General features: G+C 38.7%; 1 protein-coding gene across 2 annotated transcripts in view; it reads right to left on the bottom strand.

Moving 5' to 3' along the window:
- The window catches only part of Casp8ap2 (caspase 8 associated protein 2), a 37470-nt gene that overhangs the window by 17942 nt on the left and 7348 nt on the right, over positions 1-12180 (bottom strand). For both annotated transcript variants that reach the window (XM_038347870.1, XM_038347873.1), the window contains exons 2-6: positions 11424-11506; positions 4934-5002; positions 4106-4206; positions 3166-3240; positions 685-800 (exon numbers count right to left, since the gene is read on the bottom strand). In XM_038347870.1, the coding sequence (XP_038203798.1) occupies positions 685-800; positions 3166-3240; positions 4106-4206; positions 4934-5002; positions 11424-11478 (416 nt within the window). In that variant the 5' untranslated portion in view covers positions 11479-11506. The remainder of the gene's footprint in view (positions 1-684; positions 801-3165; positions 3241-4105; positions 4207-4933; positions 5003-11423; positions 11507-12180) is intronic.

Raw genomic sequence — 12180 nt, 5'->3', positions numbered from 1 at the left:
CAGTTCTGTCTATGGGATAGATGGGGGGACATGGATATGAACTATCCTGGACCAGAATGTCACCCTGAATTGAAGAAAGTGAGAAAAATTAACAACAAAACCCACTCAGAGTTAGTAAATAACCCTTACCAACTAAAGGTTAGTAAATAACCCTTTCTTTCTTGTCATTTTAAAATTTGCATAAATTTGTTGACTTATTTGGGGAGGAAGGGAGCACAAGCATGCCATAGCACACGTGTGGAGGTCACAGTACACTTGCGGGAGTCGGTTCTCTCCTAGCATCTGGAGTTCAGGGTTGATCTCAGGTCAGCAGGCTAGGCTCCAAGAGCCTTCACTTGCTCAGCCTTCTTTCTTTCTTACACGAGTTCTGGGCACATGCATCACTGTATCTGAGGTACTCCCCAGCCCTGACCTCCGAATGTCTCAGTAACAGGTGTGACCAGAAAAACTCAGGACATGCACACTGACTTTCTCTGGTAAGCAGTACTAGAGCAAGATCCCAGCGATATAGAAAATTATGTATTTGGAACTATGTGGCAATGTTTCATCAGTAACCATAGTTATCACTAAAAATCATTAGAGTAGTTGCCATTTACAGTAGAACTGTAACTATTTAATGTAACACATTTCATCCTTTGAAAACCATACTTTATGTGAATGGTGATAGGTGATACCCAGTGATACCTTTGGTGAAGATGATTTATCTCTTCATCCTTACGGTTTATCTCCACTCTGGCAGTTTTGATCAGTGCTGAGATATTCTTCTTAAGAGACTGGTTTTCATTTTTTAAGTTCAAGTTCTAAAACAAAGATTAATAAGATCTACTAACACACCAAAAAATAGACAAGAATTGTCAAAAGTACAACTAGTTGTTGTGGGATGGGGTTTTTAAAGCTACAGCTTGGCTATAGAGCTCATGACAGCCTTCAACTCTCTTGGTCCTTCTGCCTCAGCCTCCAGTGCATGTGGGGGGATTACTATATATGTCACAATACTCAGCCCTCTGCTAATAGCTGAATACTAATTAATGCTAGGCATTAAACATTTTATCTTAGGTAATTCTGAGAAGGATCTCTCTAAGAATAATTGTTTTCCTATTGCTCAGATGCAGAAGCTAAGATTCTGAGACGATACCCAACACAGTAAAAGTCCCACCTGATAGGAAATACTTCAGACAAGCATCAGACTGTAAAAGCAGTAACATAGCACAGAAAGTTCTGCCTGGAACATTATATTGAAGTTTTAGTTTTAATAACTAAATACTTAGTTTTTATAACTAAAACATGATCTGCTAGGCATGGTGGTGCACACCTTTAGTCCCAGAACTCAGGAGGCAGAGGCAGAAAGATTCTCTGCAAGTTGGAAGCCAGCCTAGACTACACAGCAGTTCCAGGCCAGCCAGGGCTACATTGTGAGACCATGTCTTAAAAAAAAAACAAAAACAAAAACAAAAAACACTAAGAAGTGTTAGGCATTATCCCATTTAACAAGCTAAAACTGCAAAGATGTTAGTTTTCAAACAAAGAATCTAGAGCTGGTTCTTTCAAAGGAGAAATCAAGAAAAAGAAGCTTACAAAAAAGTAGACAGAACACTGCCACATTAATTATTTTTGCAGCATAATCACAAAAAGAACTGTCTGACAACTGTGATTTGCCACTGTTTCTCTACCCCCCCCAATTCTAATCTTTGCTCCTCAAAACTATCCTCTTTTAGCTGAGTGTGGTGCTACAAGCTTTTAGTGAAAGTTCTTGGGAGGAAGAGACAGGCAGATTTCTAAATAAAGGGCCAGACTGTTCTGCATAGAAGCTCCAAGTCAGCCAGGGCTGCACAGGAAGACCATCTCAAACAGAAAAGAACTACCCTCTTTTAAGCCATCAACTTCTGAAGTTACCACTAACTAATCAATTCCTCGAACAGAGCACTTATGCCAATGGCATTTTAACTTTCAATAAATTTTCCTATAACACTTTCATTATTAAATTACTAAAATAGTAAATTGTTAAAAATATTTTTTAAAGTGGAGAGAGATGATATGATCAAGGTATACTGTCTACATATATGAAATTGTCAAAGAATAAATGTAATTTTCACACACACACACACACACCACACAGAAATAATGCCAGACGCTGAATGTTTAGCTCACAAGTTTAGAGACCCAGGCTTTGGATTCAATCTCTAACAATAACAACAACAACAACAAAACTAAAACCACTTTATAAGCTGCCAATATTTTATCATCTTAATTGCTAAGAAAATAGGGCTGGGGTATACTTCAGTGACAGGGTATTTGCCTTGCAGCACAAAACCTGGGTATTAATCCTTTTTGTTTTTATGTGCATCATCAAGCTTTTTGATATTTGGTTGCATGTATATCTGTGTGAGGGTGCTGGATCCCCTGGAACTGGCGTTACAGACAATTGAGAGCTGCCATATGGTTGCTAGGAATTGAACTGGGATCCTATGGAAGAGCAGCCAGGGCTCTTATCCTCTGAGCCATCTCTACAGCCCTGGTATTAAGCTTTTAAGCTTTATGTAAACTGCCAACATTTTAATATTTTAACTTTAGTTATAACGTTTTTCTTTTATAATGAGATAGTCTTACTATGCCACCCAGGCTGGTCCTCAACCCCAAGGTTAAAAGATCCTCCCACTCCAGTGTCCTAAGCAGCTAGGACTATGCTCAATGATGTACGTCCATCTATCTATATGTCTGCCTGTCCTGGGGATCAATCCTGGGCTTTATGTTCATAAATAAAACATTAACAAAGGGTTGCCTGGGACGATAGTTCAGATAGTAAAGAGCCAGGCATACAAGCATGAGGATATAAGTCTGACTCCTCAGAATTCACATAAAAAGTTATTTTAAGCTGTACATGTCTATAATCTAAGTACTGGAAAGGTGGGGAGAGTTAGATCCATGAGACTTGATTGCTGAGGCAGCCTGGGCTATGTGGTGAGATGCAGGCCAGTGAGAAATCCTGTCTCAAAAGACAAGGCAGTCGGTGCCTGGGGGACAATACCCAAGGATGATCTCTGGCTTCCACATCCATGTGCAAACATGTGCACCCACACCCATTTACTCGTGTACACACACACACACACACACACACACACACACACACACTCATAAATGTTAACAAGGAAGAAATAACCATGATACCTGTGTCTGTATTTCCTTAAACCTTTTCATCAGCTCTTTCATTTGCTGTTGACATTTGCCATATTCTATCTGCAACTGTAAAACACAAAAGGACTAATTTAAGCATTATTGTACTTTCTTAAATGACATTTAAAATTTTGAGGGGAAAAAAAAATCAATGTACACATATGTTATTTAGACAGATTACATTCACTTTTGTTGTTGCAGTTTCTCAGTGTATCCAGATGTAGGCCAGGCTGCTTTACTCTTGATCCTCCTGCCTCAGCCTCCCACACACTGAGATTATAGGCAACAGCCTTCGTGCCTGCCTACATTATTGGTTTTCAAAATTCAGCCCACTGATAGTACATTTTGATAAGCTTCATATTGTTCTTCTGAACCTTAATATTCAAATATACAGTTAAAAGAAATTTGTCTCATAAATATCAAGACACATTATGTAATACACAACTTTAATAATGAAAAAATAAAATGCTCTATTGCACTGATGGTTTATTAAAGTTTTATACATTCAGATACTTAAGTTTGGTCAAATAAAATCGTAACTGAATTTAAACTTTTATTCAGAAAGTATGTCTTGGAAAAACAAGTCAGAGGCAGAAACTATCTTAAATACTGTTAATTTAAGTACGTCCTGGGACTGCAGAGATGGCTCAACAGTTAAGAGCACTGGCTACACTTCCAGAGGACCTGGGTTCAACTCCAAGCAGCCATGATGGTGGCTCACAACTGTCTGTAACTCTAGTTTCAGGGGATCTGACACCCTCACATAGACACACATGCAGGCAAAATACCAATGTACATAAAATAAAAATAAATTATTAAAACTTTTTTTAAATTTTAGAACTAATCTCTAAACACTGATTATTTGTTCACTAGTAAGCTGTAGCCTCCTCTTCAGGAGCTACAGAAAGAACTTAGGAACAGTGACAACTCATACGTCATTGTATGTCGCTTCCTTTGCGGTTCCTTCTTCAGTCAGGATCTCTTCATACAAATCTAAACAGTTTCTGAATGACACACAGGATCTAGCAGTACTGTCTGAAAATACACAAAACTTACGTTAAATATTTGTTAGAATTCCTTTGTTAATTAGTTTTATCAAACACTTTAGTGGGCATAAAGAATGGTATGTTGTTTTATGTTTTATATATATAAAAAATACACACACACACACACACACACACACCCCCCGTGTGTGTGTGTGTGTGTGTGTGTGTGTGTTAGGATTCTTGATGTTGCATCTACTTCAAAGGGTTACATTTTCCCTAACCTGTACTTTATATAACCTACACTAATTTACTAGTGATGGCCGGAATGCCACATTATATAAAATGGCTGTTTCAATGAATCCAGTGTGGTAATTGTCTCTGTTACAAAGACTGGAAGATCTGATTGTGGCAAAGCTCTAATTGGACAGGTGGCCAAACCCCATCACCATTCCTCTGATGTATCTGAAGACACTCACGGTAACATTAATCTCTGTGAGAACATAGGCAGGCATGTGTATTCAACAACAACAGTTGCCATTTCAATGGCATGAAATATTTTTGCACAAGGCCTAATTAAACCTGAGTCCTAGAGGAACAAATCTGTGTGCTAATATGATCTGATCAAGCTTTAGGCCAGAAAGAAATTACCTCAATGTAATTATCTCAGAAACAGGGCATATTACTTCAGAGCTGTGAAGTTACCAAGAGCCAATTACAATACAACTAGCACATCAAACCAACCAAAAAAATGAGACTGTTTTATGAAATTTACATACCAGAAACAGCACTGTCCAACCCAGCATAAATGTCCAATGAGCCTTCATCATTATTCTTAAGAGGAGAGGCTGCAAAAATGGCAAAGACTAGTTAAAACTGGTTGTGGGCTGAGGGGTTTTTATCCATTCCTACTTAGGACAAGGAAAGGAATATATTATTTCTGCTTCAACAAAACAAACAAGGGGCCAGGTGGTAGTGGCGCATACCTTTAATCCCAGCACTCAGGAGGCAGAAGTAGGTTGATCTCTGTGAGTTTGAGGTAGCCTGGTCTACACAGTTAGTTCTAGAAAGGCCAGGGCTACACAGAGAGACTCCTTCCCAAGAAACAAAACAAAACAAAGAAATAGACAAGGTTTATGCAGGCCTATCAACAGAAACATTGTGATATATAAATTTATAACTTGACAACTTCAGAATCAGACTTAAAAAAATTCACCTTAAAAAAATGTATGGAGTTGGGAGAGATGGTTTTGAAGTTAAGAGTTCGGTTGCCAGCACCCATGTTGGGTGGCTCACCAACACCTATAACTCTAGCTCCAGGGAACCAGATACCCTCTTCTGACCTCCATGGGTACCAGCACACATGTGCACATACCTTCACACAGACACATTCATTTACACCTAATTAAAAATTCTTTTAGTAGAAAAATCTACTAGTACTGGAACTGGAGAGACAGCTTAGCAGTTAAAAGCACTTGCTACTTCTCCAAAGGACTCAAATTCAGTTCCTAGCACCTACATCAGATGGGCTACAGCTGCTAATAACTCCAGCTCTAGAGTATTCAACGCCGCTTTCAGGTCTCCATGAATACCTCCGCGCATACACACACACACACACACACACATACTTAAAAAGTGTAATGAGGTTTTAATTCCAGCAATAAGCTACTTTTCATCAAACCAATCCTCATATAACATAAATGCTAAACTATGTATTAATGCTACCCGAAGCATTAAAAAGCAGCATAAAATCGGCAGAAACCAGAAGTGAGGGCTGTGTGATTCTGGAGACCTGAACGGAGAAAACAAATCCTGACATGAGATAACAGCTGAAAGAAGAGAGCACTCATGGAGGCTCGCATCAGCTGTAACTCATTCCCATTCAGTCTACGCAGAGCAGACACCAGAGTGCACATGGTGCACAGACATACACAGACAAAATACTCACATGTGTGTGTGTGTATATATATATATACATACATATAGATGATAAATAAATTTTTGAAAAGATAGCTCTAAATTCCAAATCTCCCTTCTGTCACTGCTATTTGTTGAAAGACAGATCTGTGTTAAGAGCTCTAGGGGATGGCCGGGCGGTGGTGGCGCACGCCTTTAATCCCAGCACTCGGGAGGCAGAGGCAGGCGGATCTCTGTGAGTTCGAGACCAGCCTGGTCTACAAGAGCTAGCTCCAGGACAGGCTCCAAAGCTACAGAGAAACCCTGTCTCGAAAAAACAAACAAACAAAAAAAAAAAACAACAAAAAAAAAAGAGCTCTAGGGGCAGTGACAACAGACAGCCATCTCTCACACTTGCTGCATGCATCCTGGGATAGCCAGGAATGCAGCCTGACACATTTGTAGGTGTAGGTGGTATCATCTTGCTGAAATGTCAGAAGGTTAGACAGCCTTTCTAGTTCTAAGGGCTTGAAAACCGGAGAAAGGCTCTAAGGAAAAGAGCAAATTTCTAAAGGTGAAAGAGCAAATTCAGAAAGTCAAGAAGGGGATTCCCAAATTGTGCCTCAGGCAACTCGTGAGTTCAAGGCCAGCTTAGTCTACAAAGTGAGTTCCAGGACAGACAGGGCTACACAGAGAAACCCTCTCTTAAAAAATTAACAACCAAACAAACAAGACCTAAAACAACAAAAGAAACAAAACAGAATCAACTGAAAATTCTAAAATAGAAAACTATATATAATGAATTATAATATCATCATCACTGGGGATACGCTTGACTATGCACTACATTGATCAGTATAAATTACCTTAAAAAATCTGTAAAACAGGGAAGGATGGAGGGGGAAAGTCTTTGGAAAAAACCCTTTTAAATAATAATAATAACAACAACAAAGTTCTATAGGACCTGGAGAGATAGCTCAGCAGCTAAGAACACTGGCTGCTCTTCCAGATGATCTGGATTCAATTCCCAGCACCCACATAGTGGTTCACAACCATCTCTATTTCCAGTTCCAGAGAATCTGAAGGGCTCTTCTGACCTCTGCAGACACCAAGCACACATGTAGTGCATATATATACATACATTCAGGCAAAACACATATAAAACAAAGTGAATAAATCTTAATAAAATATTTAAAGAGTCCTGCAGAATGTCAAAATCTCATTCAAGATATGACTGAAGTCTAGAAAAAAAGATAAAGGGAAAATGGTATCATGGCAATACAAAAGGAAGGCTAGCAAGGGCAAGTCATCCTCCTAAATGCTTTTCATTTCTTTAAGATAAGACTGTTGAAAGAAAAAGATAAAAGCATTATATTGTTGGACTAATTATGTACAGACATCATATTTGGATTGTCATACATGATACTCTTGATAACAGAGACCAAGACAGAGGACCAATGTAACCAGACCTAAAAGATTACAATTCCTTGAACCAGCAATAATAATGCAAAGAAGTGTAGTCAAAAGCAGTGTGATAAACATTTGTATGGGGTTGGAGAGATAGCTCAGCAGTTAAGAGCACTTCTTGCTCTTGTGCAGGACTACAGTTCAGTTCCTAGAATCCATATCTGGCTCACAACCATCCACAATTCTAGTTCCAGGGGACCTGACCCCCTCTTCCGGCCTCAAGGGCACTAGGTATGCACAGACACATGAAGACAAAAAAAAAAAAAAAAAAAAGCAGCTTTATTTAAAATTCAAACATTTATAAATTTAGGTTAAAAAATACGAAGGCTTTTATTATACTTTGAATTTTCTGTTGATTTAATTATTTTCCCTTGATTTTTCAAGACAAGGTTTCTCTATGTAGCCTTGGATGTCCTAGAACTCTCTGTAGACCAGACTGCCCTTGAACTCAGAGATTCCCCTACCTCTGCCTCCGAGCACTAGGATTAGAGGCATACAACCTATAATGCAACTACAATAGCAACGTAACAAGTTGAAACTACATTAGCAGAAGCAAGCAACAACTACAGCTATTACATCTGGAGTCCTTACGATGCTGGTCGGACAGGAACCCTTCCATGTCTACCAACACTAACTTTTAAAAACTCATCTTAAGTAAAAATGAACTGACTAAGAGATACTCAACCCCAAGTGGTACACCTGCAATGCAACCCCTTACTCAGGGAACACTGTAGAAAAGGGGATGTGTTAAGAGCCTGATGACAAGGACAGCTGCTTAAAATTGTCTCCCATAAATCACAAAGAAGGAGCACCTATGAAATCTCAAAACAAGGCTGCTTGCGTAAGATCTGAAATGACAACCCCTTTGACATGCCAACATGGATGGGTAAATCTCATAAGGCCCAGCTCCTGGATGAAGAGCTGTACAAAATCAATGTCTGCTGAGAACAGGACAATGAAGTCTTTTCTAGAGACAAGGCCCCTGATAGATTTTCTAACCCTAACTATTGAAATCAGGAATAAGACAAGGCTGTCCACTCTCTCCATATCTATTCAAAATAGTGTTTGAGGTCCTAGCTAGAGCAATAAGACACCAAAAGGAGATCAAGGGAATACAAATTAGAAAAAAAGTCAAACTCTCATTGTTTGCTGATATGATAGTTTACATAAGCGATCCAAAAAATTCTACCGAGGAACTTCTAACCCACAAACACTTTCAGAAATGTAGCAAGATACAAGATTAACTCAAAAAAATCAGTAGCCCTCCTGTACACAGATAAAAGGGCTGGGGAAGAAATCAGAGATTCAACACCCTTCATTATAGCCACAAATAGCATCTCAGAGTAACTCTAACCAAACAAGTGGAAGACTTGTATGACAAGAACTTTAAATTTTTGAAGAAAGAAATTGAAGAAGACACCAGAAAGTAGAAAGATCTCCCATGCTCTTGGGTAGGCAGAATTAACATAGGAAAATGGGAATCTTACCAAAAGCAATCTACAGATTCAATGCAATGTCCATCAAAATCCCAGCAAAATTCTTCACAGACCTTGAAAGAATGGTCTTTCAACTTTATATAAAAAAGCAAAAAACCCAGGATAGCCAAAACAATCCTGTACAATAAAAAAAATTCTGGAGGCATCACTATCCCTGACTTCAAACTCTACTACAGAGCTACAGTACTGAAAGTAGCCTGGTATTTGCATAAGACCAGACACAAGGACCAATGGAACCGAATAGAAGACTCGAATATCAACCCACACATCTTGGAACACCTGATTTTTGACAAGGAAGCAAAAAATACCAAATGGAAAAAAGAAAGCATATTTAACAAATGGTGCTGGCATAACTGGATATCAAAATGTAGAAGAATGAAAATAGACCCATATCTATCACCATGCACAAAACTCAAGTCCAAATGGATCAAAGACCTCAACATAAAACCAGCCACACTGAACCTTATAGAAGAGAAAGTAGGAAGTACACTTGAACACACTGGCACAGGAGACCACTTCCTAACTATACCCCAGCAGCATAGACACTGAGAGAAACAATTAATAAATGAGACCTCCTGAAACTGAAAAGCTTCTGTAAAGCAAAGGACACAGTCAACAAGACAAAACAACAGCCTACAGAATGGGAAAAGATCTTCACCAATCCCATATCAGACAGAGGTCTGATCTCCAAAATATACAAAGAACTCAAGAAATTGGACACCAAAAGAACACATAATAAAAAAAAAATTGGAGTACAGGGCTAAACAGAGAACTCTCAACAGAGGAAGACACTTAAGGAAGTGTTTAACATCCTTAGTCATCAGAGAAGTACAAATCAAAACAACTCTGAGATTCCATCTTACACCTGTAAGAATGGCCAAGATCAAAAACACTGATGACAACTTATGCTGGAGAGGTTGTGGGGAAAAGGGAACACTTCTGCATTGCTGGTGGAAATGAAGGTGGTACAACCCCTTTGGATGTCAAGTGTGGCGATTTCTCAGGAAATTAGGAAACAACCTTCCTCAAGACCCAATAATACCACTTTTGGATATATATCCAAAGGATCCTCAATCGTGCCACAAGGACATGTGCTCAACTATGTTCATAGCAGCATTGTTTGTCATAGCCAGAACCTAAATGCCCCTCGACTGAAGAATGGATAAGGAAAATGTGGTACATTTACACAATGGAGTACTACACAGCAGAAAAAAAATGACAGCTTGAATTTTGCAGGAAAATGGATGAAGCTAGAAAACATTTTGAGTGAGGTAACCCAGACACAGAAAGACAATTATCACATGTACTCACTCATAGGTGGTTTTTAAACATAAAGCAAGGAAAGCCAGCCTACAAACCACAATCCCAGAGACTTCAGACAACAATGAGGACACTAAGAGAGACTTACATAGATCTAATCTACATGAGAAGTAGAAAGTAGAAAAAGACAAGATCTCCTGAGTAAATTAGGAACACTGGGACCTTGGGGGAGGGTTGAAGGGAGGAGGGGAGAGGCAGGGAGGGGAGCAAAGAAAAATATAAAGCTCAATAAAAATCAATTTAAAAAAGGAAAAAAACTTACTTCAAAAGTAACAACTATCTATTTTGGATATGACAATAGATATTATGACCATTCAAATCAGCAAAATTGTTGCCTTGGTTACATATAGAGACTTAAAAGCATACAATAAGAAATATCAACCAAGGGTTGGAGAGATGGCTCAGTGGTTAAGAGAGCTTGCTGCTATGCAGAAGATCTAGGGTTACTTCACAACCCCACATGGTGGATCGCAACCATCTGAAACTCCAGTTCCAGGGGATTCAACACCCTCTAGGCTCCTTCGTCACCAAGCATGCACATGATGCATATACATATATGCAGGCAAAACACTTACAAATTAAAAATAAATTTTAAGTATCTTAAAAAAAGAAAGAAAGGAGGAAGGGAAGAAGGAAAGAGGGAGGAAGAAAGAGAATAGTCAAAGTCAGCCAGGTGCAATGATTTATGCCTATAGTCTGAGTCCAATCTCAAAGTACAGTGAGATCTCCCTGCCTCTGGATTATACACAAAGGGCGTGGATATAGCTAAGGAACAGAATATAGCCCTATCTTTGCTTTTCAGAACTACGAAAACAAAACAACAAAAACAAAGAGAAAAGTTCACATTTACTAAGTACTCTCTATGTCCCTAGTATTTTGCTATGTTAATATACAGGGAGAAAAAGCTGAGGTCCATTCACCTAAGAATAAGTAAATGATTTTATAACTGAGATCAAGTGAGGTTAGGGCTATTACTGTGACAGAGTACGTACCTAGCATTTGAAAGGCCCTGGTTCTAAGCTCTTCAGTACGAAAATTTAGAAGGAAACAAAGAGTAAGTAAATTCAGAAAGACAACCAGGAGTTCTTACCAGGACAGACATCGAATAAACCCGTCCCATCTCCATTGTCGTCATCTGCTGCCATGGTCCTATATCCTTTTCACAGGTGCCATCTATGGTATTAACCATAAAGATTCCCACCGTTAGAATAGCTTCGACTTACAAAGTAACTTTCAAATTCTGAACACACTGAATAACTTCATTCTATACACTTAAAAAGAAAAAATGCCTAACATTTTCTGGGCAAAAGTTAAAATTAAAAACTGAAACTCAAATTTTTAGGTATAGATAAGCAATGCACAAAGTAAATGATACTAATTTCATAAAATAGGCCAAAATATACTAATATGTACAAAACCCTGAATTTGACCTCCATCACCAAAGGGGGAAAAAGAATCTCAAAATACACATCAACTTTTGCACTAAAATAAGAACTAAAAACAAATACAGAAATACATAATAAGAAATATAAACACTATACCCCCCAGCTCCATGGAGAAAAGCCTGACAACTTAGCATCAATCCTCAGAAACCACGGTGGAAAGAGAACCAACTCCGGCAATCTCCATGAGTGCATTACAGAAAGCACATGTGTGCCCTCAGACAAACACCATACATGCAAACACAACAATAATAAATAACACTTATTAAAAATGAAGGAGCATGCAAGTTGGGGTATGGCTCAATGGCAGAACATTTGCAAGCATGTACAAAACCCTAGACTCCACTGTTAGCACCACAAAATAAAAAACTGGGACTTCACCTAAGTTAAGGAGCAATTGCTACC

Source organism: Arvicola amphibius, chromosome 11, assembly GCF_903992535.2.
Source record: "Arvicola amphibius chromosome 11, mArvAmp1.2, whole genome shotgun sequence".
NCBI lineage: Eukaryota > Metazoa > Chordata > Mammalia > Rodentia > Cricetidae > Arvicola > Arvicola amphibius.
The sequence above is the reverse complement of the archived record's forward strand: the minus strand, read 5'-3'. Positions and strand labels throughout refer to the sequence as shown.